Here is a 26,759-nt window from a genome sequence, read left to right as displayed (position 1 = left end):
ATGCTACTGCGTAGCGAGGAGTCCATAAAATTTTCAATTACCTATTAAAAAGTGTTAATTGTTTAGGTTTTCTTTGTCTATTTTACTCACCATAGCTTAAGTTGGGGTACATGTTTTATGTACAGCTACACCGCAGCGTCTGCCACTGAAAGTTATGTTCTGCATTTATGATAAATATTCGGTGGTATGTTGCATAGAGTAGGAGGATTTGCTAGCATAACTTATATATATAAACAAAATATGTTTTTCTTTTAATTTTATCATTCTTGTCGAAATTCTCGTTTATAAACAATAAATGTTCCATTTATTTTGTTTATAATGGTTGGGGAAATATTTTCAAAAGTGTTTTATTTCATTAATACAACCAACCAAAAAAAACCAAGAAAAAAAACCGAAATGATATGTTGTTTGTGATGGATGAATAATTCTTAGAGAATTTCAAGGCTATTACCCCCTGGGCTAGAGATAATCCAGATGATGAACTCCTGTGGCCACAACAATAGCTAAACTACAAAATGGTGTTTTACAGCTAAATAGAGGTCATATAAAAATATGGCAAGTCTGCGTTCTGCGATGGCAGGTAGTCCTTAAGTAAATAAATAATTTTTAATCATTGATAAATTTTGCCACCCTAAGGGTAATTAACTATATTCAATAATTTTTTTCATATAATGAAATTTTTTTTGTTGAATTCATTCAGCTTAGACCAATGGTCCTTATTTTTTTGCTTCTATTTCAAAACGAAAAGCAAAACAGCAATAACCCTTCAAAGAGTTTCAGCTATGTGGTGTGTAAAATGTATTGGTGACAAGCTGCAATGATTGCCATTTCATGCTTTGCCAGAGGTCTCATCAGATGGCTATGCCACCAAAAGATTACATGCTTACCCAATAATTAGTGAGCAGTGCAATGATAAAAGCATGCCCTTTGAATGAATCGTGAGGTCGTATTATTCAATCCTTTGGAGTATATCCGATATAGCCCATCTTCGAACATAACCTGCTTATAGACTAAAAAAGAATCTGTGCAAAGTTTCAGCTCAATATCTTTATTTTTAAAGACTGTAACGTGATTTCAACAGACAGACGGACGAACGTGGCTAAATCGTCTTAGATTTTTACTCTGTTAAAGATTATATTTACTTTATAGGGTCGGAAATGGATATTTAGATGTGTTGCAAACGGAATGACAAAATTAATATACCCCCTCCTTCGGTGGTGGGTATAAAAACACAGAAAGCAAAGGAACCAATCTTACAAAATTTACTAAGTTATCATACCCTGTACCACAGTAGTCGTGTAGGGTATAAAAAAGCTTAGATTTTTTTTTTGTTTTTCAATATCTGTTTATCTTATCTATGACCAAACAAATAATTTCCGTAATATTTACCACATTTGACAGATTATAATTATTATGCTCCAATTAATTGCCTATATGAATGCTAGCTATGTTGGGCATTTTATGTATACATGTAAAAAATGTGTCCTCAATAATGGCAACATTATTTACTCTATCATTAATTTATGCACAGTCATTAATATAAATACCAATTCTAATCAATAAAATTGAAACAAATTGTAACTTTGGTGATTTTCCACAAATGCACCAACAACTTCCTTAATGCATTCCCAACCAACCAACACTTGTTATCGCTAGCCGCTTATGTTTTGTACCAGCTGTAGCTATGCAATATTGCCTTTGCATAAATTACCACTGATAAATAAATAATTTTCTAAGTAACAACCTTTGATTAACGCATATGCAACAACTCAATTTCTTGTAAGTAAGAATGACAAGTCACATAAATTGTAATCAGTTATTTAAATATAAAACAAGTAAAAAGGCGTTAAGTTCGGCCGGGCCGAATTTTGGATACCCGCCACCTCGGGTATATATGTAAACCACTTTTCGTCATAATCCGGTGAAAAAAGCATAATTTATGCCCCCATAGCAGCTATATCGAAATATAGTCTGATTTGGAGTGGTCTAATAAGTACAAGTTACTTTTTCAATTTTGTAGAACAAAATATTGGTCTTTTTGGTAGCCACATCCAAATATATACCGATCTGAACCATATACAATACGGATGTCGAAAAGTCTACCATAGTTCACTGTGTCAAATTCCAGCGAAATCGGACAATAAATTCGATTTTTATGAGCCCAAAACGTTAAATCGAGAGATCGGTCTATATGGCAGCTATATCCAAATTTGAACCCATCTGGGCCAAAATGAAGAGAAACGTCGAAGGGCCTAATACAACCCACTGTGCTAAATTTCAGCGAAATCGAACAATAAATGCGTTTTTTATGGGCGCAAGAACTTAAATTGAAAGATCTGTCTTTATGGCAGCTACATCCAAATCTGGACCGAACTGAGCCAACTCAATATACCAAATTTCAACAAATACGGATAATAAATGTGGCTTTTATAGGCCTAAGACCCTAAATCGGCGGATCGGTCTATATGTCAGCTATAACCAAATCTGGACCAAATTAAAGAAGGATTTCGAAAGGCCTTGTATAACTCACTGCCCCAAATGTCAGCAAAATCGGGTAATAAATGTGGCTTTTATGAGCCTAAGACCCGAAATCGGCGAATCGGTGTATATGGGGGCTATATCAAGATATACTTCGATATAGCCTATCTTCGAACTTAACCTGCTTAAGGACAAAAGAAGAATCTGTGCAAAGTTTCAGCTCACTATATCTATTTTTAAAGACTGTAGCGATACGATATGGGGATGCCCTTATTGGACAACGTGTTCCACATAGAGTCCCGAGAAGAGTGCTCGAAGTCGATGAATAGTAGGTAGAGGTGTCCTATTGTAAAATTACACGCAAGGAGAGGAGGAAGATCGCCCTTACCAAAAACCTGGATGTTCTTTCCGCAAAATGCAGTTTAACAAGGTTATTCCTCTTCAGTTTTTCCACTGTGTGACGTCGATCTTCTTAGGGATTGTGATCATGATTCTCCTTTTGCATTCCGGGGGAATTCGTTTCTATCTCAGGCCTCTCTGATGACTGGGATGTTTGATTGAGCAATGGGGTTTGCTCTAATCGATTCTTCCTAATTCTTAATGTTATTCGCATAAGCCGAACTTGCGTTGTTAAATTCTTTAATCAAATCTTCTTCTATTACCCCATTTATGGCCATGAAACATGCAAGGTAGCAAAATTACTTCATGTATTTCAGAGATTCATTTACAGTCTTCCAATTCTCCGATCTCCGAAGTGCGAATAGCAAAGCCATGGAGTTTGTCCTACACGTCATAAAAACTATGTACTAGGAAATATTATCCGTAAAGTCTAAGTTTTTAGGTTGAGTGTTAAAATTCCAACTTTACCTCTCTTTTTGAGAAAATCACTTGAACTTATCTATTGCAACGCCCATTAAGAGCTGGAATGGACGAATCTTTGGTTCACATAAGCATTAGCTGAAAAATATATATTACAACACCGATTAATAGCTGGAAAGGATGAATATTTGGTTCACATAAGTATTAGCTGTGAAAGGCTTGTTCATCATTCTGTTATGTCTGACTGGTAAAGTTGTATATATTGATATATATACTCACTTTGCATTGCTTCAAATCGCATCTCACTCATTAAAGTTAAGGCCTTTCAGAAGTTTACCTAGTATTTTTTATAGTGGAGTCCATCATTCTATGTATAGATCAGTTATAATCTCTCTTCTGTTCAACGCAGGTTTTATGTGGATGAAATCTAGTCTATTCACATATCGTAGCAATATTTCCACACATTATAGATGGTTGTTATTAACTAAATTTCGAGATTCTATCGAACTTACAATTACATTAATAACGTAGCATGCCGACTTATCATACTTCAGCTTGCAATGATCAATATTCTCTATATCGCAATCTCTGAATTTGCAATGCAATGATGTGCTGCCATGCATATTGACAGTTAATTTAAATTATTGCAAATATCTGTATCCATTCGAAAAGTGGTGGTGCGAGGGTTAAGGGGAGTAGAAGACCTCAGAGACATACAGATGAACTGGCATATGAATATGTTATTTAAAATTCAATTAGAATGTCAACAATGACAACGAACCGTACAGTAAATGCAAAGAGACAGCCAACTAATATTACAAATTCAAGAAGCTTGGCACATTGATACATCGCCTAGAGAGCAAGAGAGAAAGGATGGACCATCGATAAGAAAACGAAAGATAACAACTGAAAACTGACATACCGGCAAACGGAGATATGTGTATGAAGATGATTGGAGACTGGAGAACAAGTTTTGTGTCTGGCCAGACATCATACTTGATTGGTGTGGAGCTAGAGAGAGTGAGAGGGTAGATTTGGGGGTACCTATCAGGCCATAACATCAACAAATGCATAAATATTAAATATATGTGAATTTTTTGTTGTTGTTGCTGTCGCTGTTGCGTTTTGTGCATATTTTCACAATGTGAAATTGTCAACAAGCCCATTCAAATACAAAAAATGTCATACTTATTTGCAATGCATACTATGCGCATAGAGATGACAATCTGCAAATTGTTTCGCAGAGGGTAGAAAAAGACATTTGGTCTGGATTAATAGAAGCGGCTAGGTGGGAGGATTTTATACATTGTCTACACATTGTATGCATAAAAATATCCTTTTGTAGAAAGCTGAAATATTGAATTGATCAATGCATTTCAGCATTGAACACCCACCATACAAACGAATTTGTTTTCGAGTTAGCAACAGTACTGTAACTCTGTCTAGATGTGTAATGGGGGACTTTAATTACGGCCTTTGCATTTTAAGAGCCAATGAAATATTTGTGATACAATTTAAAAGTTGTTAAAGATTTTCATGCCAGATTTCCGCAAATTCAAATTTGCCCATGAATATTCCATTAAGGAAAAGGGGCAAGGTTCTCACATATCAATGAGTGTTTTTCGATTCAAGTGTAAACCCTATGATAAGGGATCCCCTTTTTATAGGCGAGTCCAAACGGCGTGGAGCAGTGAGAGAAATTTTTATATGCGATTGATGGTGCCTAATTAATGCCGCCAACATTAAAAGGGAATATACGTCGTTGGAAAAAATTTTCTGATGTTCTTTCGAGAATGCTAATTTAGGTCTTCAGATATCTTTTATTGCAAAGTATTTTAAAGAGAAGTTATAAATAACGAGCATAGAACAATGGCATTTATTCTCATGTTTTTAAAAACATTTAAAGTGAAAAAATGTTAGACCATCTTCAGTATAATCCTTAAAAGGCTTACTCCAACAAAAAAAAACCAACAATGAAGGCTCAAAAGGTTTAAACAATTGCAAACATATTTTACAATTTAAACTTTCAAATTGTTATTTTCAAAAAGTGGTTGGTAGGGAAATTTTTGTGGTCCCATGTTTCCATTTATCGTCGTGGTTTAAGAGAGTGCTATTAAAAGATTTGTTAAATAACTTAAAATCTTCCCTTTTAATCATACGTTAGGTATTTCAAATCAATAATTTATTCAAAATATAACTTTAATTAAAAAACTTAAAATGCATGTATTTCCCCAAAATCAGCATGGTGGGACACTAAACAAAGTCCTTAAAAGACGAAAAGTTCATTCCAGTAACTCTCAACATACAGTCCAGAACTAATGCTATTGGAAAACATGTAAAAGTTAGACCGGGCTGAACCTTGGGAACCCACCAGCATGGAATCCGCTTAAAATGTATCCTTATTAACTGAGTTTTGTATTTGAATTATTTTGGTCTCAAGCAGTCATATCGGGATATCGGTACTTGTGTCCGTTATAACTCTAACTCTCTAACTTGGAAACATGCGTTGCCAGCAACTACTTTTGTAGAAGCTGTGAGCGACAGTGTTGCCACTCGAGAAAATTATTTCCTACCAAATTTTAAGAACAATCCTACCAAATGTTCTACAAGCCAAAAATGTCATATATTGTATGTTTTTATACCCAGCGCCGAAGATTTGGCCATTTTGCTATTCTATTTGGAATACATCAAATTATACATTTTCAACCCTGCAAAGTATGCATACTTGATCGTCGATATATTCATAGACGATCTGAACATGTCCGTTCGTCTTTTTGCTGAAATCACTCTACAGCCTTAAGTTCAAAGATGTCCTATATCTTTATATAGCACCATTTATACCGGCCTCCCAACAAGAAACCTTGAGTTCATAAAGGTCGAATTTTTACCCTAAATTCAATGAAAAACAGTGCCGATTTAGAGGTTTGAACCCAGAAATGAGCTCTTTGTACCCATTTTAGCGGGGCTAGTTGCATGGACCCCTGAACGTCTGAGTTTGACCATATCTGCCCATATTTGTATGTAGCTGCAATATAGCCCAGTTTTCCGATTGAAGACATTGAACACACATTTGCCGCATTCCTTACCTAGAATTAATATACAGCTTAAAGCCAATATCAGAGCTTACGCCCTTTTCCTGAAGTTTGAGACCACTTGTAACAGTACTCAGCTCCTCGACAGCCATGGTTTTATTCTGCACTCTTAACAAATACACATAAACAGTTATTCCCGGCGATTTTTTCAGTATTGGTATAATTGGTATTTATTGTTGGAAAAGCCTACCTAAAACTGAAGTCAGTCTACCAATCTACCAAGAGAATAAAAACCCACCAATTTTGGTAGGAACCTACCAAAAACGACAACACTGGCGAGGAAATCGAATAATAAGAGACAATAGAACACCTTCTGTGTATGTGTCCCGCACTAGCAGTCAGAAGGAGTTCACTTTAGGTTCTCATTTCTCTGATTTAGCGGATGTGAACATTCACAGAAGGAGCAGTCAGAAGGAGTTCCACTTTAGGTTCTTATTTCTCTGATTTAGCGGATGTGAACATTCGCAAGTAGTTGGGCTTTTTAAAGCGATCTGGATGGTTCAACAGTAGGCACTAGAAGGCATCTTCCTTCTTCTGTTTCTGTGGTATAACAATAAACGAAAACGTCTAAGTGAGTCTGATGGTAGACTGCCACTTAAACCTAACCCATCGGTACTTAGGCAGGCCTATATCACCATATTGACTGATTCGTATAAAACTTGACAATAATGTTGTTAGTCATAAGATAGGTTTTTGGGTCAAATTTTAGCCAAATCAGGTGAAAAATTAGGCTTCTAAGGGCTGAAGTCAAATTCGCGGATCAGTTTATATGGGGGTTATATATGTTTATACAACGATTCGGATCATACTTGGCACGGATGTTGGAATCATAACACAAGTCATTGTTCCAAATTTCAGTTAAATCAAATGAAAATGTAGGCTTCTAAAAGCTGAAGAAGTCAAATCCGGGGATCGGTTTTTGTGGGGGCTATATCTGTTTATACACCGATTCGGATCATACTTGGGATGGATGTTGAAAGTCCTAACACAAGTCTTTGTTCCAAATTTTAGCAAAATCGGATGAAAATTTAGGATTCTATGGATTCAAGAAGTCAAATCGGTGATCCGTTATAAACGAAATGAATAGATTCGTACACCCCTATCCTATGGTGGTGGGTATAAAAACGGTAGCACCTGCTCACTGCAAGCTAGAAATAAGTGAATTATAATTGCACACAGAGTACAGATTTGTTGCCTCAACCATTTTTTTTGTTTGCCAGAGGCAACTTTGCTGTTCTGACAACTAACTTTGGTAATGAGGTAATTATCTGGTTTTTGTAATGCTACCAAAAATTAAAATTGCTTGCTTACTGAACTATGAGATAAACCTATTTGTAGTTCAAACAAATTGATGTGATATTTTTATCAGTTTAATCTTGGAATCGAATTTCAACCAAAGATTCCACTGGGTGCGGTAGCCGACCCATAAGCTTAACCGAAGCGGTTTTAAAGATTGCCAAAGGATCGTCTGTTAGAAGTATGATAGTAAACGAAGGACTAGTTTCCTGCTCACTTGGGAAAATCAAGATATTGAAAACCCGACAAAAATCATTTGTAATATATCTTTAATCCTTTCTTTGAAGTAGATTTCAAGAACATTTAGGCAAAAAGGTAAAATTGAAGAACCTTTCAAGGCCAACGTAGCGCAGAGGTAAGCATGTCCGCCTAAGACGCTGAACGCCTGGGTTCGAATTCTGGCAGGTTCGAACAGACCAACAGACATAGTTGCCCCGGGTCCAATACTTAAATTGTTGTGTCACTTTCACATACAAGTTGCAAGCAAGCTTTTGCTTGGAATGTCTTCTGAAGCTTCTAATATTTAGCTTGATATCAATTTTACAAACGATTTAATATTTATTGCCTTCAATGCTTAAAGTACATATATATTACGATTTTACAATTAATTCAATTCCATTGTATTCATTGAAGAAAACAACAGAAATCTTCCCGCTATAGTTTACAATGATTCTTTGCTTGTCTTTACTCACCGGCATTACCAAAGGACTTTAATGAATTTTAATATTTTACTCACATAAAGAAGCAAAAAAAAAAACAAAAACTCTAATGCCACATGCATATTCATGGAGTAAAAGCCATTTATCCAATACCATTGAAATGGAAATGTTACGTTTTTCCCGTTTTGTTTCTTATTCCACATGACTTGGCTGATTATTCAAAAATTACACATTTCCTCCTACGACCTGCAACTACCGCCACAGAAGGTGCATGAATGGTATGAAATCTTCCTGCAATGTGTTGAGAAATGAGCAAACCATTCGGACGGAAACAGACAATGGTGCATACAAATAATCGCAACAGACTCAATTAAGCGAAAGTTTGCACAGTTTTTTTAATTATCTGTAAAATGCTTTCAATGCAGTAAACCCAAAGAGAGGGCAAAATAACAGAAAACCAACAACAATTCTGTCACATTCACCAACAGACACGGACCTCGCACCATGAATGGTAGATACTCTGCTTTGAGTTTGGTGCATTTCACTGGGTTCATACCATGGTTTTGAAGGAATACGCCATGCGGCACGTGTACGGAAAGAAAAGAAAATAGGAATTGCAAAAATTCTTCAACAGCAAGCAGTGGCGTAGAATGTTAAAGAATCAAGAGATCCATACACCAAACTCCTAGTAAGAAGATATTTTTTGGGGACCACTCTGTTTAATGATTTAACACAAACCCTGCTAGACTCTACATAGTTGAAATACTTCCTATTGCTTATTGCAGTGGTTGGGAACCACCAGCTTACAAAAAAAAAAACCCCAAGGAAACCTGGAATAGAATGGTTTTGTGAAAATGAATACCAAACCGGCAACCATCCGACTAACTTGTATGCTGCTTGGCTATACATCGCCTGAATGCATTCAATGCGATAAAGCACATAAATTTCCAGACTAGCACAGTGACAGGCAAAAACTTTACCCCAGCCTGCAGAATAACATGAGAAGCAGACAGACAACAGAGAAAGAAACCTTCCCTCCAATCCTCCAAGCTAACAGCATCATTCTGACCATCTACGAGCAGAAAGTCATGAGCGACGTAATGACAGCTACATAAGAATTTGTGTGTATTTTAATTAAAAAAATTCACATACACAGCCAAATATTCAGGAACAAAGAACAAAAAAAAAACCGCGCCAATCTCACGAAACTTTTACAAAACCACAGCCTTGCTTAAGCTAGCCTCGAAGACTTCAATTTCAAACTCAGATACCAGACACAGAAAAAAAGACGAAACGTTGAGCAAATAAAGTGATTTTAGTTCTTTTGATGACAAGTTCTGAATTCTTTTCATGTTCACGCGCTCACTCTATGTGTTCGTTTGCCAGTCTGTGCGCCGCCACGTTTGACTTAATCTTTAGCTGTAATTATATGACAGGACCACCAGGATGGTGCATATTGCAAAAAAAAATTAATTTTTTGACATTTTCCTTATGTTCTTTATTGGAATAAGCTTCATTTTATTAAATCGCCATTAATACATTGTAATTGCGAAGCATTGTCTCTAAATATAGGCAAAATGTTGCTAAAAGGATAATTTGAGAAATCACAAAAAATGTATTTAATGTCATGCTTACTGGTTTTTAGAAAAAATTGAGCAAAATTTTAGAAAAAATACTTTTTAGTAATAAACAAGTACAAAGGCGTTAAGTTCGGCCTGGTCGAACCTTGGATACCCACCACCTCGGGGAAATATGTAAACCACCTTTCATCAAAATCCGGTGAAAAGTGCATGCCTATGTCCCATAGCAGTTATATCGAAAAATGTTCCACTGTTCCAAATTTCAGCAAAAGGTGGATAAAAAGTGTGGCTTTTATGAGCATAAGACCTTAAATCGGAGGATCCGTCTATATGACAGCTATATCCAAATCTGGACTGATCTGTGCCATATTCCAGAAGTATGTCAAGGGCCCTAACACAACTCACTGTCCCAAATTTCGGCGACTTCGGACAATAAATGCGCCTTTAATCGGCTCAAAACCTTAGATCGAGAGATCGGTCAATATGACAGCTATATCCAAATCTGGACTAATCTGTGCCAAATTGAAGAGGGATATCGAAAGGCCTAACACAACTTACTGTCCCAAATTTCGGCGACATCGGGCAATAAATGCGCTTTTTATGGCCCCAAAACCTTAAACCGAGAGATCGGTCCATATGGCAGCTATATCCAAATCTGGACCGATCTGTGCCATATTCCAGAAGCATATCGAAAGGCTTAACTTAACTTACTGTCCTAAATTTCAGCGAAATGGGACAATAAATGCGCCTTTTATGGGCCCAAAACCTTAAATCGAGGAATCGGTCTATATGGCACCTATTTTCAAATCTGGACCGATCTGGGCCAAATTTCAGCAAAATCGGATAAAAAGTTTGGATTTTATGAGCCTAAGACCTTTAATCGGCGGATCGGTCTATATGGCAGCTATATTCAAATCTGGGCCGATCAGTGCCATATTCCAGAAGTATGTCAAGGGCCCTAACACTACTCACTGTCCCAAATTTCGGCGACATCGGACAATAAATACACCTTTTATCGGCTCAAAACCTTAAATGGAGAAATCGGTCAATATTACAGCTATATCCAAATTTGGCCTGATCTAGGCCAAATTGAAGAAGGGTGTCGCAGTGTCTAATACAACTCACTGACCCAAATTTCAGTAATATCGGATAAAAAATGTGGCTTTAATGGGCCTAAGATCCAAAATCGGCTGATCGGCTTATATGGGGGCTATATCAAGATATAGTCCGATATAGCCCATCTTCGAACTTAATGGACAGTCAACGAACCTGTGCAAAGTTTCAACTCAATATGTCTATTTTTAAAAACTATAGCAAGATTTCAATAGCCAGACGGATGGACATGGCTAGGTCGTCTGAGAGTTCACAATTCTCGTCAGATTTGACTGGAATTTTGCACGTAGTGTTTTGGTATCACTTCCAACAACTGTGCTAAGTACGATTCAAATCGGACCATGTTTTGATATAGCTGCCATATAAACCGGTCTTGGGTCTTGATTTCTTGAGCCTTTAGAGGGCGCAATTCTCATTCGATTTGACTGAGATTTTGCACTTAGTGTTTTGGTATCACTTCCAACAACTGTGTTAAGTATGATTTAAATCGGTTCATAATCAGGTATAACTGCCATATAAATCGATCTTGGATCTTGACTTCTTGAGCCAATAGAGCCCGAAATTATCATCCGATTAGGCTGAAATTTGGGATGAGGTGTTTTGTTATGACTTCCAATGACTGTGCTAAGTACGGCGTAAATCGGTACATAACCTGATATAACGGCCATATAAACCGATCTGGGATCTTGACTTTTTGAGCATCTAGAGGTCGCAATTCTTATCCGATTTGGAATTTTGTACAATGGCTTCTCTCACGACTTTCAACATACTTGTCTAATATGGTCTGAATCGATCAATAGCTTGATGCAGCTCCCATATAAACCTATCTCCCGATTTTGCTTCTTGAGCCCCTACAAGGCGCAATTCTTATCAGAATGAACTGAAATATTGCACAATGACTTCTACAATGTTCAGCATTCATTTATGATCCGAATCGGACTATAACTCGATATAGCTCCAATAGCATGACAGTTCTTATTCAATATTCTTTGTTTGCCTTAAAAGAGATTCCGCGCATAGAACACGACAAATGCGATCCATGGTGGAATGCCGAACTTAGCACGCTCTTAACGAAACCTCATCACTTTCCTTTCTTTTTGTTACCTTTAACCTTGACGACCCAGCATTATTTCTAGAAATTATTTAATATTCCCTTAAAAATCCTCTTTCCTTTCCTTGAAGAGTTAAATTATTGATATGACTTTGGCTAATGACATAATAACTAAGCGTAAACATTCCAAAAACTTTACTAATAATTCTTCGGATTTGTGTTTTTTTTACTTTTTTCCAGATTGGATGGGAAGTCCTTTCGAACGTGTCGTATGTGGAGATTTTAATGGTAAGTACCATAAGAAATTTATTTAACTCATTGCCAAAAGTTAATGTTCAATATGACATTGAGCAAAAGTTAAAAATCCATTAGGAGGGAAGGAATTACATCAGCGTGGAATATGACGGCAAATGGTTACAAAATTAGAAAACAACACACTCAAAAGAGTTAAAGCAAGGACAACACGAAAAAAAATGGCAAGAACTTGGTTTTGCCTAGGCAAAGCAAATACTTAGACAATTTATGGCTCATGGTCATGGGTTAAGGACATATTGCAAGGATTTTTTTTTTATTTTTTAAGGAAAGTGTTGCTATTTTTAGAATGAACATTTTTATTTTTTTTTTTTACTATGACCTTGAGTGTAAAAAAGGCACATACTCACTTCACGAAATATTTATGCGTTTCGAAAGATTAGCAGCAGGTATATTTTCTAAGGCTTGCTTAGGAAAAAATAACACTTTCGCTTGCTTTTAGTTTAGCCTAGACCATAGTCTGGCAGTGCAGATGGCCAGTGAACCCTTTTTGGGCAATTTTTTTTTGTTATGAGTGCATATGCTTAGAAACATATTGATTTTTATTGTTTTTCTGGTTTTTATGTGTATCCTTTAGCTACGGGGTTAAAGGCATCATATTTCACCATAGTCGCAATTTTCATTCACGCTTAGTTTTATTGTTTTGCAATTTTTCTCAATTGAAGAATGGTTATGAAACTGAATCCTTTTGGTTGAGAGTTGCTGGGTTCATATTCATATTTTAGGGCATGCTGTGTTGCATGCCAGCAAACAATTAATAGAAATCATATACCTGGAGTTTTGTGTCTAGTCTGGCAAATGTTGTATTCGATTAGCCACATTTGCCCCTTTGTAAAGACACTACACCAACATATTTTAGTTTCCCTTTTCTCTGATAAACAATCTTTTGCGACTTGAAAACAATTCAAAGTTTATTTTATTCTTTTTTTTTTTTGGTTTGCTTTTCATTTGTTTACTGTACTTGATATGGCGATTGCTTACGCCATTAATTTCATGTTGAACAATGCTATTAGAGTGGGTAATTAGCGTAATTGGCCATTATATTGTAGATATTGTGCTTTAACAGTGTTGTTCATTATAAAATGTACACCGTCTTTAAGTAAAAATGTTATATACCATCTATAATAAGATGGAATGTTTAAAAGCTACACAACTGTAGGGTAATTCATCAAGCGGTTGCGTTTTATACCCTCCATCAAAGGATGGAGGTATATTAATTTCGTCATTCTGTTTGTAACACCTCGAAATATGCGTCTTAGACCCCATTAAATATATATATTCTTGATCGTCATGTCGATCTAGCCATGTGCGTCCGTCTGTCGAAAGCACGCTAACTTCCGAAAGAGTAAAGCTAGCCGCTTGAAATTTTGCACGAATACTTTCTACTAGTTTAGGTCGGTTGGTACTGTAAATGGGCCAAATCAGTCCATGTTTTGATATAGCTGCCCTATAATCCGATCTTGGGTCTTGACTTCTTGAGCCTCTAGAGGGCGCAATGCACGTCAGAATTGACTGAAATTTTGCACATTGTGTTCTGGTATCATTTCCAACAACTGCGCTAAGTATGATTTAAACCGGTCCATGTTTTGATATAGCTGCCATATAAACCGATCTCGGGTCTTGATTTCTTGAGCCTCTAGAGGGCGCAATTCTCGTCTGATTTGACTGAAATTGTGCATGAGGTGTTTTGTTATGACTTCCAGTGACTGTGCTAATTATGACGCAAATCGGTACCTAACTTGATATAACTGCCATATAAACCGATCTCGGGTCTTGATTTTTTAAGCCTCTAGAGGGCGCAATTCTCATCCGATTTGGCCGAAAATTTGCACGTAGTGTTTTGATTTCACTTCCGAGGACTGTCTAAAGTATGATTCAAATCGGTTCATAACCTGATGCAGCTGCCATATAAACCGATCTTGGGTTTTGACTTCTTGAGCCTGTAGAGGGCGCAATTCTCATCCGATTTAACTAAAATTTTTCACGTAGTGTTTTGGTATCACTTCCAACAACTGCGCTTAGTATAATTTAAATCGGTCCATGTTTTCATATAGCTGCCATATAAACCGATCTTGGGTCTTGACTTCTGGAGCCTGTAGAGGGCGCAATTCTCGTCTGATTTGACTTAAATTTTGCATGAGGTATTTTGTTATGACTTCCAATGACTGTTCTAAGTACGGCGCAAATCGGTACATAACCAGATATAACTGCCATATAAATCGATCTGGGATCTTGACTTCTTGAGCCTCTAGAGGGCGCAATTCTCACCTGATTTGACTGAAATTTTGCACGTTTTGTTTTGGTGTCACTACCAACAACAATGTGAAGTATAATTCAAACCGGTTCATAATCTGGTATAGCTGTTATATAAACCGATCTTGTATCTTGACTTCCTGAGCCCATAGAGGGCGCAATTCTCATCCGATTTGGAAGAAATTTTGTACAACGGCTTCTCTCATGACCTTCAACATACGTGTTTAATGAGGTCTGAATCGATCAATAGCTTGACAGAGCTCCCATATAAACCGATCTCCCGATTTTGCTTCTTGAGCCCCTACAATTCGCAATTCTTATCCGAATCAACTGAAATATTACACAATGACTTCTACAATGTTCAGCATTCATTTATGGTCTGAATCGGACTATAACTTGATATAGCTCCAATTCAATATTCAATATTCTTTGTTTGCCTAAGACAAGATACTGCGCATAGAACTCGACAAATGCTATCCATGATGGAGGGTATATAAGATTCGGCCCGGCCGAACTTAGCTCTTACTTGTTGAAGTATGATTTAATCGGGCCTTGATATCTTCAAAGACATTACCGATGTGTCAAACATGCAGAACACATATATGAACTTGTGCTGTACAATGGTCATAAAATGGACTTCTACAATGTTTATAACTTCCAATTTATCATACAACCTCCTCAATAAAATATTTATTTATTCTTTAAATGATGGACTTTGGTTCCTTTTCTCATCATCATTCAGCCCTTTAGTATGATAATGCATTCTCTTAATATATCATTGTATTTCCCTACATTCAATCCAGACACTTCAAGTATTTTCCTTATTGCCTTATGATTAAATGGTTCCTTCTTATTTTTCACAACTTAACTCTAACATTCTACTCCATCAAAAGCGTAAATCAAACGACAGACACGGACGGAAAATAAACAATTAAATATTGAAATTTCAAACTAAAACACCATATTCAATGCTTTGATACAATTGCCATACCATATAATACCCCAAGGAATAGTGGCCAGTATGTTGTTGCCACATGAGCTGTTGGTCAACACATTCGAGTACGTGCTCGAATTGAAGGGACCAAAACAGAAAGTCATCCATCGCTTCTCTCTGTTCTGCATAGTCCGGGTAGTGATTTTTTTTGTTCCTCTGATATTTTCACTGCCAATTGTTTTCTGGAGTTTTAATCTTGTGGCAAACTGGAAACAAGTCATAAAATTCTTTTATTACAATTACCAAACGTATGTGGAAAATGCAAGAACGGAAAATTTCCCATATATGTGGTAGAGTGAGATTTGTGTGGTGACTGCTGGCTGCTGTTTGGCTACTTTTTTTCATTTGATTTCTTCAACGGGCCCCTTATCCCAAAGGCAAATGCACTCTGATCGTGTCCAGGCATTTGTTTGTTGTTGTTCATCTGATTCTTCTTCATAGCAGTAGTCATATTACAACATTTTGTGGCGCTGTTGATTTGTGTTACACTGCGCGCAACATCCTACTGTAGCCAACATCCCAATAAACAGTTTCATCTTTCACAGGCGGTTCCAACTTCTGTAGGCCAATAAGGAAACAATTTGGGGAAAAGAAATTGGACATAGTGAGGAAGATTTTGCTGGTTCCGTTTGTAGAAATGGTGAAATGTTGTAAATATAGCAGCTGCGGGGAAATAGGAAACAATTTTTTTTAGCTTTAAAATTAAGTTAAATAAATAAATCAATATGACTACAGAGAGGGTCACGTAATGTTGAATCATTCACAATCTGCTATTCCGCTCTCCTTATGTCGTTCGTTTTAAAATAATCGTTCTTTTCAGCTAACTGAATTAAATCGTTCAATTAGTTCACTAGTTCAGTGAGCTGTTTCGTGTATTTACTAACCGGTCATCAGCCTGTTTCATCGTTTCTTATAATGAACTAACCGCAATGGGCCCGCTCCGCTGCGTCTTCTATAACTCTCTAATATCTTTTTAGGGTGGGACACTTGGCCCTGAATGCGGGTATCGAATTCGTGCCTTTGTAATCTATGACGCTGAACGCATTCGAATCCTGGCGAGAACATCGGACAAAGCGGTGTTTATCCCCTCCTAATGTTGGCGACATTAGCGAGGTTCAATTCCATGCATGGCACTGCGGGACGGTTCCTGGTGGCAATGTTCTTCCTCAGAGTAATGTTCTCATTAGGGGAGGAGTGGCACTTCAGACATTTCGACTCAAATATAAATAAAAATTCGTGCTGCACTTCCAAATCCCTTTAGTTTGAGGCCAATATCACCAAATATCATATAGTCATAAAGAGTCTAATGGCGTTTTTGAAGGGTGGCGTGACCCCCTATACTTCGATCTGATTTTGTATGACTGATTCGAAATCTACTCCTAAATATTGTAGTTCAAATCTGATTTTTTAGGTGCAATGGGCAGGGCCTTTATGCATAGACTAGCCATCTTTTGGATTCCGCTACATAAATCGAAAGAGATAGCCGTTCCAGCCTAATGTGTCAGAGTGCATGGCACTGGAGGCCACCGTAGTAAAAAGGTTATCATGTCCATCTATGACACTGAACGATAGTTCAAATTCTGGTGGGACCTTAAACAATTTTTCTGCGTTTGTGTTCTCCTCCTAATACTGTCAACATATGTGAGGTACTATGCCATGTAAAAACTTCTCTTTAAAAAGGTGTCGCACTGCGGCACACCGTTCGGACTTGCCTACAAAATGGAGGCAACTTATCATTGACCTTGAACTTGAATCGGACTGCACTCATTGATATGTGAGAAGTTTGCCCCTATTCTTTAGTGGAATGTTCATGGCACAATTTGCAATTTGCACTTTTGAACGAATCGAAAAGAAGATCCTTATGTATCATCGTCCGGAGCTATAAACCTCGTTAAACGTCTTGAAAATAGTTAATTTTTGTTCGCTTGGATAATATTGGTATTGAAGGAAAGGTAGTTGAGAGTATATCACATTTTTGGAATTAATACTAAAAATGGGTTTTTGAAAATTATCAAAACCCCACTTTAGCGAAATATAGAACTTTAAGAGAATCTATTGAGGAATAGAGATCAAAATTGCGGAAGAAAGCCTTGCTTTTTGTATTGTGAAAAGTAATTTTTCGCCTAATTTCTTTGTCAGCCCACTGTATTCCATCATTGTTAGCATGGGTCTGTCCTCTTCGCATATTGCTTTTATTTATTTGATATTGTTTATTTTTATTATTTTTGTTTCTTTCAATATTCTGCACATGATGATGTGACGTTTCATTGAGGCAAAACAAAAATAAACAACAAATTATGGCAAGGCATGGCATTTATTTTTTGCTAGCCAATTTAAACGGAAAGTGCTGAAAACGATCTTGCACTCTTGGAGTTGTTGCATATAATTTCAACAAGTTCTCAAAGACCATAATTAAATCACCATACTGTTCATAAAGTACTACTACACGCCTCAGACATTTAGACATTAATGGCTCAAGCACACTAAAGTGAGCAGAGTAAGTGAGTGAGCGTGTGAGTGATTAAGTGATCTAATAAAAAATTATATGTCTTTTATTTGGTTTTTGTGAAGTCAAATTCCCATCGTTAAGTGATTACAAAATCGAAGAGTGCTGCGATACACGCACCTTGCTAGAAAATAAATAACTTAAAGATTTGTCATGGTGCCAAGAGGCAATGAGCAAAGTCAGGGCACGTTTACATTTTTACCATTGTAATAAAAAGATTTTGCAAACCTTTTTTTTTAGATTAAAAATTGTCACCACATACTGCCATTGTAAATATTCATTTGGTTACTGTATTTAAATGTCACTGTAAAGATTTATGGCGTTTAAGCTTTGTACTGTTTTTTGTTTGTATGGCGTTATGGCTACATTAAAAAAAACATAGGGGTATAAAATCCATTAAACATTACACTCAATCCAATTACGATTATCATCAAGTTTATAAAGCCTGCAACTATATAGAGGTAAAACACACAAAAAACAACCGAAACCAAAGTCTCATAATGGCCTGAGAAAAGTATTTAATCGTTAAGTATTCTGTACATAAAAGTGGCGTAAACTCATAAATAGATCATAAAATGATCATTAAAACTAATTTTATAGCATTGGACTTTTTTGAGTTTTTTTTTCGTTCACCGAAACACAAACCATCAAAATATATACCAGAAGATTTTTTAAGTAGCTGATGTGATGGGAGCAGCATTTGGACAAGAAATGATCTCATTTAACTCATGGACTCTTTGTTGTTTACAGGCAGCTGGTATGTTTTGTTCATGGCCTGATTTGCTACAAAACCAGATTGTTGATATTATTATGAATTAAACTATGCTCTATAAAAATTTTATAAATATTTTCTTCCTGTTACTTCAATGATAATGTTGCGCTGCTGGAAATTCCTACTATAACAAAACCACAATGGATCAAATATCATTGCACTGTGAGGGAACCAAAAATGTAAAAATTCCATTTATAATTGTTTGCCAATGTGTAGATCGGAAAATTATTCCTACACAGCTTAATACCATCATGCCATATTGAATCAAAAGTTTTCTCAAAGTCCAACAATACTACTCTAGCATTTCATTCATAAGACCTGTAATTTTTCTTAACCACGTCTAATCTAGTGAACTGTAGAGTGCTCTTTTCGAAAGCCGTATTTATGTTTATTACTCCGTTATTCTCTACATGTTCCATAATGCGTTTAAACACAGTTTTTGTACAATTCTATCACTTTATACATTGATTGGTCTATAATTATTTGGAATATCCTATGTTAGTGATTGTATTTCTACGATACAAGTCGTTATTTATCTGATATTTATGGAGATATGTCTTTGGTTGTATGAGGAGATTTTAATATTTTCAAACTTAAGCTATCTATGAAAAACTGAGTATCAATGATGTTAATGAATCTTGTCTGTTAAGATATTAGTGCTGCAGAGCTTCGTTTACTCGGTGTTATTGTGAAAACGCAGATCACTGTCTTCGTTCGGTGCAAATTAAGCTTGATGTTGTTATAACAGTCGGATATTTGCCGTGGGGGAGCAATCCTTGGCTTATTTCCGAGAGCAACTCACTCTTTTGTTACACCCACTCCTTTAATCATAACGTAAAAAACCCCACTTCCAGTCACAAGGGACAATTTTGTAAAAGAATTGTCAACTTACAATACAGTTAAGTAATTGTCTATTGAACTAGTTCAATCAAACAGCAACAATTTAGTTATTTCGCATAGATAATTTTCGTTCACCAATTCAGTCGGATCAGTCAATATGTTTTCATTCCCTCAGACGAAAAATTTCTGAAAAAATCCTATCCTCTTTCATGACAACTGGGCTTGAAATAATCGCCCCGATTGACCAAGTACACTTTGAAACGGGAACAATAGACGCTTTGGTCAACTTACTCGTTAGACCGGTCAATACCCATTCAAACACAGTATCTTGTGACACAAGAAAATCATAAATTCCTTTCAGCGCGTTTACTCTCCAACTGCCACTTTAAGGACTGCAAGCAATCCAATTCAGACATTGTTGACACTCGTAAAATGTGTAACTCGCTTAAATAAAATCATTAGAATATCCTTTGCCCGATCGATTTTCTTTGGTGGAAGGAACATTAGTACAAAAGTGAAAGCAACAGAACGAAACCAACAAACTAGCTAACCGAAGAACTGATCTAATAAACTAACTGAACTAGTGAACGAACTGTTTCAGTAATCTAACTGGGCTAGTAAACTAACTGATCTACTGAACTAGTGAACTTACTGAGCAAGGGAACTAGCTGAACTATTTAACAAACCAAACTAGATAAGTAAGTGCAGTGCGAGTGCAATCCATACTTCAAGTTTTTAAGAAAATTCCCATGTGTGTGAGTTGATTGGAGATTGTATTCTGAACTCAGCTTTACTTTTGTTTAGCACCTGTTCTCATTTTAACATTTTCTAAATTTGTTTACGTTAAAGTAGAATGGCCTAAGGAAACAGGGGGAGTTCTCGGGCAGCATATTCTTTTTTTATCAAAAACTAGGGCCATTTAATAAAATTATACCTTGCCAGAAAATCTATAAAATGATATAAATTGCAAATTCGCTCATGGGACCACTTTATGAACTGCCGGAAGGCTTTCTATCGAAAAGCGATATATAGCTGAGGTGGAACTGTGTGCTAAAGAGCCACAGATGTTGGGCACTATGTCGACGGGCCGTTGCTCGAAAAAGGGGCCTAAATCCGAGGATAGTCCACTGCCTCTACAGGAGCGTGATAAGACCAATACTTACTTGCGCCTCAGTACTTTTGTGGACTGCAATGGAGAAAAAATGCAACGCAAGGATAATACAACTGGTTCAGAGATCATGTTGTCTTGGCTTAGGAGGAGTGATGGGACCACGCCCACTTGGGCACTGGAGAAAATTTTAGATATGCGACACATAGACAGGTCACCGTAGCGTCATCTCCACCTATGACGCTGAACGCCTGGGTTCGAATCGTGGCGAGACCATCAGAAAAAATTTTCAGCGGTGGTTTTCCCCTCCTAATGCTGGCAACATTTGTGAGGTACTATGCCATGTAAAACTTCTTTCCAAAGAGGTGCCGCACTGCGGCACGCCGTTCGGTCTCGTCTATAACAAGAGGCCCCTTATCATTGAGCTTAAACTGGAATCGGACTGCACTAATTGATATGTGAGAAGTTTGCGCCTGTTCCTTAGTGGAATGTTCATGGGCAAAAAAAAATCGGATTACGTGTGAGGCAGCCACTGGGGCTATGTGAGAACAGATAGAGGATAGGAGCAGGTCATACCATCGTGGTATTATCGAGTCGACGTTAGGAAACCCGGATGGATTAGAAGATGTTTCCGATCGGATAACTGTGAAGAAACTTGTGGTCTAGTGCGAGGCGCTGCTGCCAGCGGCACAGTTTGGATTGAAGAAACTCTGGTATTGTCATCCGGGATATCATGCTATACAGATGGATCAAAGCTAGAGGACAGAGTGGGCCTTTGGGTCTACATTGAGAACCCATGAACTGAGATCTGTTTTCGACTGCCTGACCCTAATACGTTCATACAGTCGGTGAGCCGGGCGATCACGGAATGCGTGAGCTGGTGTAGTATTCACGCGAGAACGTCAAGTGTGAACATCTTTACGGACAGAAAACAGGCCATAAGGGCAATAACAACCAGTACGGTAAGGTCACGAACAGTCTTGGAGTATAAGAAGGAGATTTACGCCTTCTCTGAGGATGGCACAATCCGCGTCGTTTGGGTGACGGGTCATAGCGGAGTAAGGGGGAATGGAAGAGCAGACGATTTGGCTGTGAAGGCTAGAGGACTGCCATCAATAAAATTGGTTAACCCGAAGCCTTTCGAGTTGATGCAATCTGATTTAAGAGCGTTTTCGACGAACACTGTAGAGAAGCGAAATGGTCGTTAGAACGAGGAAAATTCTAAGGGGAGATCCGTATCATGAGAGGACTAGGACTGAAAGGAATTAAGAAGGAGGTCAGTATAGCTTTTGGTATCATAACAGGACACATAGGGTTACGAGCTCACTTTTGCATAATCGGTGCGGCAAGTGATTACAGGTGTAGGGCATGTGGGGAATATGAGGAGAGTTTGGAGCTTGTCATTGCCAGGCTTTTGCAGCTAGCAGACATCAGTACTTAGGTGAGGACACAATACCAGATATTAACCAACTTTAGGGAGTGGTATGGAAAACATTTAAGGATTTTGTAAGCACGGAATTCCTAACTTAAGATTTTCAATTTAAATTTTTTGATTATTTGAATTTTATTTATTATTTTTATCAGAATGGGTTTTCTCATTTTTGCGATATATTAATTGAAACATCTCTTATTTACAATACTTGCAGATATTATTACATCTACAGTTATTATAATAGGGTATTCCTTAATTCGTATTTGCCCGAATTGATTGCTCACCATTTATATTTCCAGAAAACATTTGGCTTGCACTCTAAATCTCTTTCCAAAAAAATATTTAAATTAGAAAAAGAAACCCGTTTTCAATCTGTACACTCATTTTGCTCTTTTATTTTCCTTTTTCATATGGGGAAAAAAGCTACTTCTACGCTTGTGACACTTTTTTTTACTCAAACATAAGATGTTCTACAAGCACAAACATTTTGATAACCACTTGAGAGTGTGTGCGGCGCTCCCGTATTTGGTTGAATTGTGGCGCGTCCATTAAAAAAGAAATGAAAATTATTTTAATAATACTATAACAATTTTAAATATATTTTTAATGATGATGTTTATTATATTTATTGTTGATTTGACTTGTTTTTATTATTATAATTTCTTTGCTTGCAAAATACGAGGTATATGGGATTATCAACATCAACGACAAACGCCACAACTGATCCAAAGTGTAGCAACAATACAAAAAAAAAGGAATGTTGTTGTTTTTTAATTCGTTTCATTTTGCAAGTGGTAGCAAGCAGCAGAGAGATATGAAACAGACATTCAAGAAATATGGCGATAAAGTGTGGGGTCTATCAAAATGATTTATACAGACACCAAGTCATTTGGGGTCATTTACCAACAAAGATTTCTGATGTCTGTTAAAGTGCTACATAAAGAACTACACTAAAATTAAATTATTTGCCATTGCATATAATTGCATATTAGTAGTTGTTGTCATTAAATCAAGTGTGTGACTGAACTATAAAGGAGAAATATGACACGTCGTAAAATTCTAAGACGATCTAGCCATGTCCGTCCGTCTGTCTGTTGAAATCCCGCTACAGTCTTTAAAAATAGAGATATTGAGCTGAAACTTTGCACAGATTTTTTTTTGCACTTCAAATGAAAGGTATTTAGGAGTAGGTAACGAATCTGGCATACAAAATCAGTATAGAGGGTCACCCTACCTCCCAAAAATGCCTTAAATGTGCATATGACCCATATTGACTATATGGGAATCGGTTTTTTATTTGTTCCGTAGAATCAAACACGGCTGAACCGATTTTCTTAAAATGTTCACAGATTGTATAAGTTTTTTTTTGAAAGGAAACAAAGGCTACATAATATTTAGACATCGGATGGGGGCGGTTCCTTACCCGAAAAACGCCACCCAAACCCAATGGGACAATATGGGATTCAAATGAAAGGTATTTTGGAGCTCAGATCAATGGTTTTTGGGGATAAAGAACGAAATTGACATCTGTTTTCAGGGCAAAGTATCGGTGGCCGACCCAGCCCCAAAACACCCTTCAAACGGTTCATATTTACCGACCATGCCAATATGGGGCTCAAATTAAAGGGATTTGGGAGTGTTACCCGAAATATGATATCCATATTTGAGTCGAAATGTCTGAGCTGCTATCGCTCCCCTAAAAGCACTTCTCATTACCCTAATTTTTAAAAACATTAGATCTCGGACATTGGTGAGGCGATTCGTTCGAAATTTTTTTGAATTCTTACAGTCACCAAGGAGTGTAAGACAGAGATTAAAACCCTCTCTGAGGGTGTGAAAATCCGCATCGTTTGAGTGTCGGGCCATAACTGAGTAAGGGGGAATGAAAGGGCAGACGATTTGGCAGTAAAGGCCAGATAAACTTGGTTGGCCCGAAGCCTTTCGGGTCGACGCAGTCCGATTTAAGCGCGCGGGCGACAAACGCATGTAACACTGTGGAACAGCGAAACAGTCGGTAGGACGGCCAAAATCTTATGGGGTGATCCGGATCGTGAGAGTTAGAGGCTACTACTGAAAGGAAGTAAGAAGGAGGTCAGTTTAGTTTTTGGTGTCATAAAGGGATACAAAAGACCACAAGCTCACTTGTGCAAAATCGGTAATAGCATGTGAGGGCATGTGGGGAAGAAGATGGGACGTTGGAGCATTTCCTAAAAACTAAAATTGTCTTTTTCGAAGTTACTTTTTAGTTTTTAGAGCGCATAACATGCCAATTACTGGCTAGGGTCTAAAGTGGCATGGGGCAGATTTATATCTGCATCTGTAACCTACCGTCACCAAAAACAAAAAATGGTTTCTATTGCTGTAGTCTGGTGCCTCGGAGGCCGCCCAAAACCCGCCAAATGGATATATAGACCAATCACGACAATTCAGCGTCATAGGCGGACATATGCTACAATGGCACAAATTCGATATTCACATTCAGGGCGACGTGTCCCCACCCTTAAAAGATCTTAGAGAGTTAAAGAAGGCGCAGTGGAGCGGGCCCGGTTCGACTAGTAATTATATAAAAATGGAAAAAGTGAACGCTTTTTATTTAGCTAACGATATATTAGATGCATTGCTAGAAAATTCTTCATCCGCAGACAAGTATGCGGTTTTTACCGTATTGTTTGGTCGAAATTACAACATATGGACTTATGAACATGTTCGATTGAAAAATGCAGAAAAGTGTAACACTATGAGAAGTGTGACACTATGCTACAAAATCGAAATCACCATAAGTTTACATTACTTGCGATAATGATTGCTTTGATTATTTCTTTCATATAATCATGTTTGCTACATTTCGAAACTCTTATTTTCTTTTTTAAATGTTAGATTTTTATCTTAAGTATTCACATACAACTCCAATACTTATATGTGTATCATTCTTATGATGCATGCAATGTGGAAATGTAATTTTTTCTCTATCTTATATTTTACATCCCGCTGTGCATATATATTTGGAAGTATATATGCGCCATGAACATTTCTCACATTTTAAGGTGTCCAAAGCGGTGCATTTTGAATAGAAACAAACAAAAACAAACACATTGTAATGCTCATATTTGAGTTTCTTAACAAAAAACTTAAGATGAATGAATAACCAGGTGTGGAAATGGATGATGGACTCTAGCATGAATGAACAGTTGGCGGTTCATGCATCAATGTCATCATCATCATTATCATCATTTGGAGTTACAACTTTAAGTGGGATTTTTCTTTTTGGAAAGCATTTATGATTTTGAGAGTTACATTTATAATTCAAGCTAACATGCATAGTATCTGCAGTTGGTAACTCCAGCTGCTTGCTTCCAAGAATTAACATAAAAAATGCCTAACTCTTACGAAAAGAGAAAATTCATTTCCCTCACAATGGGTAGGTATATACGTAGGTAATCCCCAGCTAGGTTAGGGAGTAGACCACACACATATAACACAATTACTGTCTGCTAAGGTAAGGTGATAAATGTGGCACGTTAATAAATTTTCATAACTGACATTATACCCAAGAAATTCAATGAAGTCAAACCAACAACAACAAAAAAGCCACCCATTACTAAAAGGTTAAGAGCGTAGGGAAAAACCTATGGCCTCTCCCATTCACAGCATAAGACCCATCGCTGTCATATTTTCCATTATTAATTTATAATTTGGTCACATTCATTCTTCAGTTTTATATGCATTTTCAATGTGGGGGGTTAAGTTTTCCTTCATTTTGTTCTTCATTCCTAGCGGGTTTTCCATTCAATGCTCAAATGCAAATAATTACTATTTGTTATTGTTTGTTTATTATTATTTTTATAGTCTTTATTTAAGCGCCATATCGCAACAATTTGCCGCTCGATGACGCCGTCTTAATAATAACAATTGTCGTCTTTAATATCACTTAAAATGCATATCTTCATCATCATCATCACCATCGTCATACTACCCATAGGAAAGCGCACACAAACGTTTTATTAATAATTAATTTTTTTTTGTTCTATTGTGAACAAACGTTATATACTATAGCAACTACATATCTCGAAATGTTAGTGGCCTGTGAGTCAAAGTACGATTGTTATCGAGTTGAATAGAATGCGAAATACAGTGACGAGGTAGGTGGGAAAAGTTTTTAGGCAATGAAGATCATAAAAAAAGTAAAAAGGCGTTAAGTTCGACCGTGCCGAACTTTGGATACCCACCACCTCGGATATATATGTAAACCACCTTTCGTCAAAATTCAGTGAAAAATGCATGCCCTATGCCCACTAGCAGCTATATCGAAATATGTTCCGAGTTGGACCAAATACTTATAACAACAAGTCATTGTTCAATTGCGTATAGCAAAATATTGGTCTTCCTAGTATCTATATCTAAAAATAAAACCGATATGAACCATATACGACACGGATGTCGAAAAGCCTAACGTA

General features: G+C 37.0%; 1 protein-coding gene across 3 annotated transcripts in view; it reads left to right on the top strand.

The window, feature by feature from the left end:
* The window catches only part of LOC106085868 (homeobox protein abdominal-A), a 109,314-nt gene that overhangs the window by 32,499 nt on the left and 50,056 nt on the right, over positions 1–26,759 (top strand). For all 3 annotated transcript variants that reach the window (XM_013250312.2, XM_013250310.2, XM_013250313.2), the window contains one exon: positions 12,329–12,376. In XM_013250312.2, the coding sequence (XP_013105766.2) occupies positions 12,329–12,376 (48 nt within the window). The remainder of the gene's footprint in view (positions 1–12,328; positions 12,377–26,759) is intronic.

This window comes from Stomoxys calcitrans, chromosome 2 (genome assembly GCF_963082655.1).
Source record: "Stomoxys calcitrans chromosome 2, idStoCalc2.1, whole genome shotgun sequence".
Classification (NCBI taxonomy): Eukaryota; Metazoa; Arthropoda; class Insecta; order Diptera; family Muscidae; genus Stomoxys; species Stomoxys calcitrans.
The sequence above is the reverse complement of the archived record's forward strand: the minus strand, read 5'-3'. Positions and strand labels throughout refer to the sequence as shown.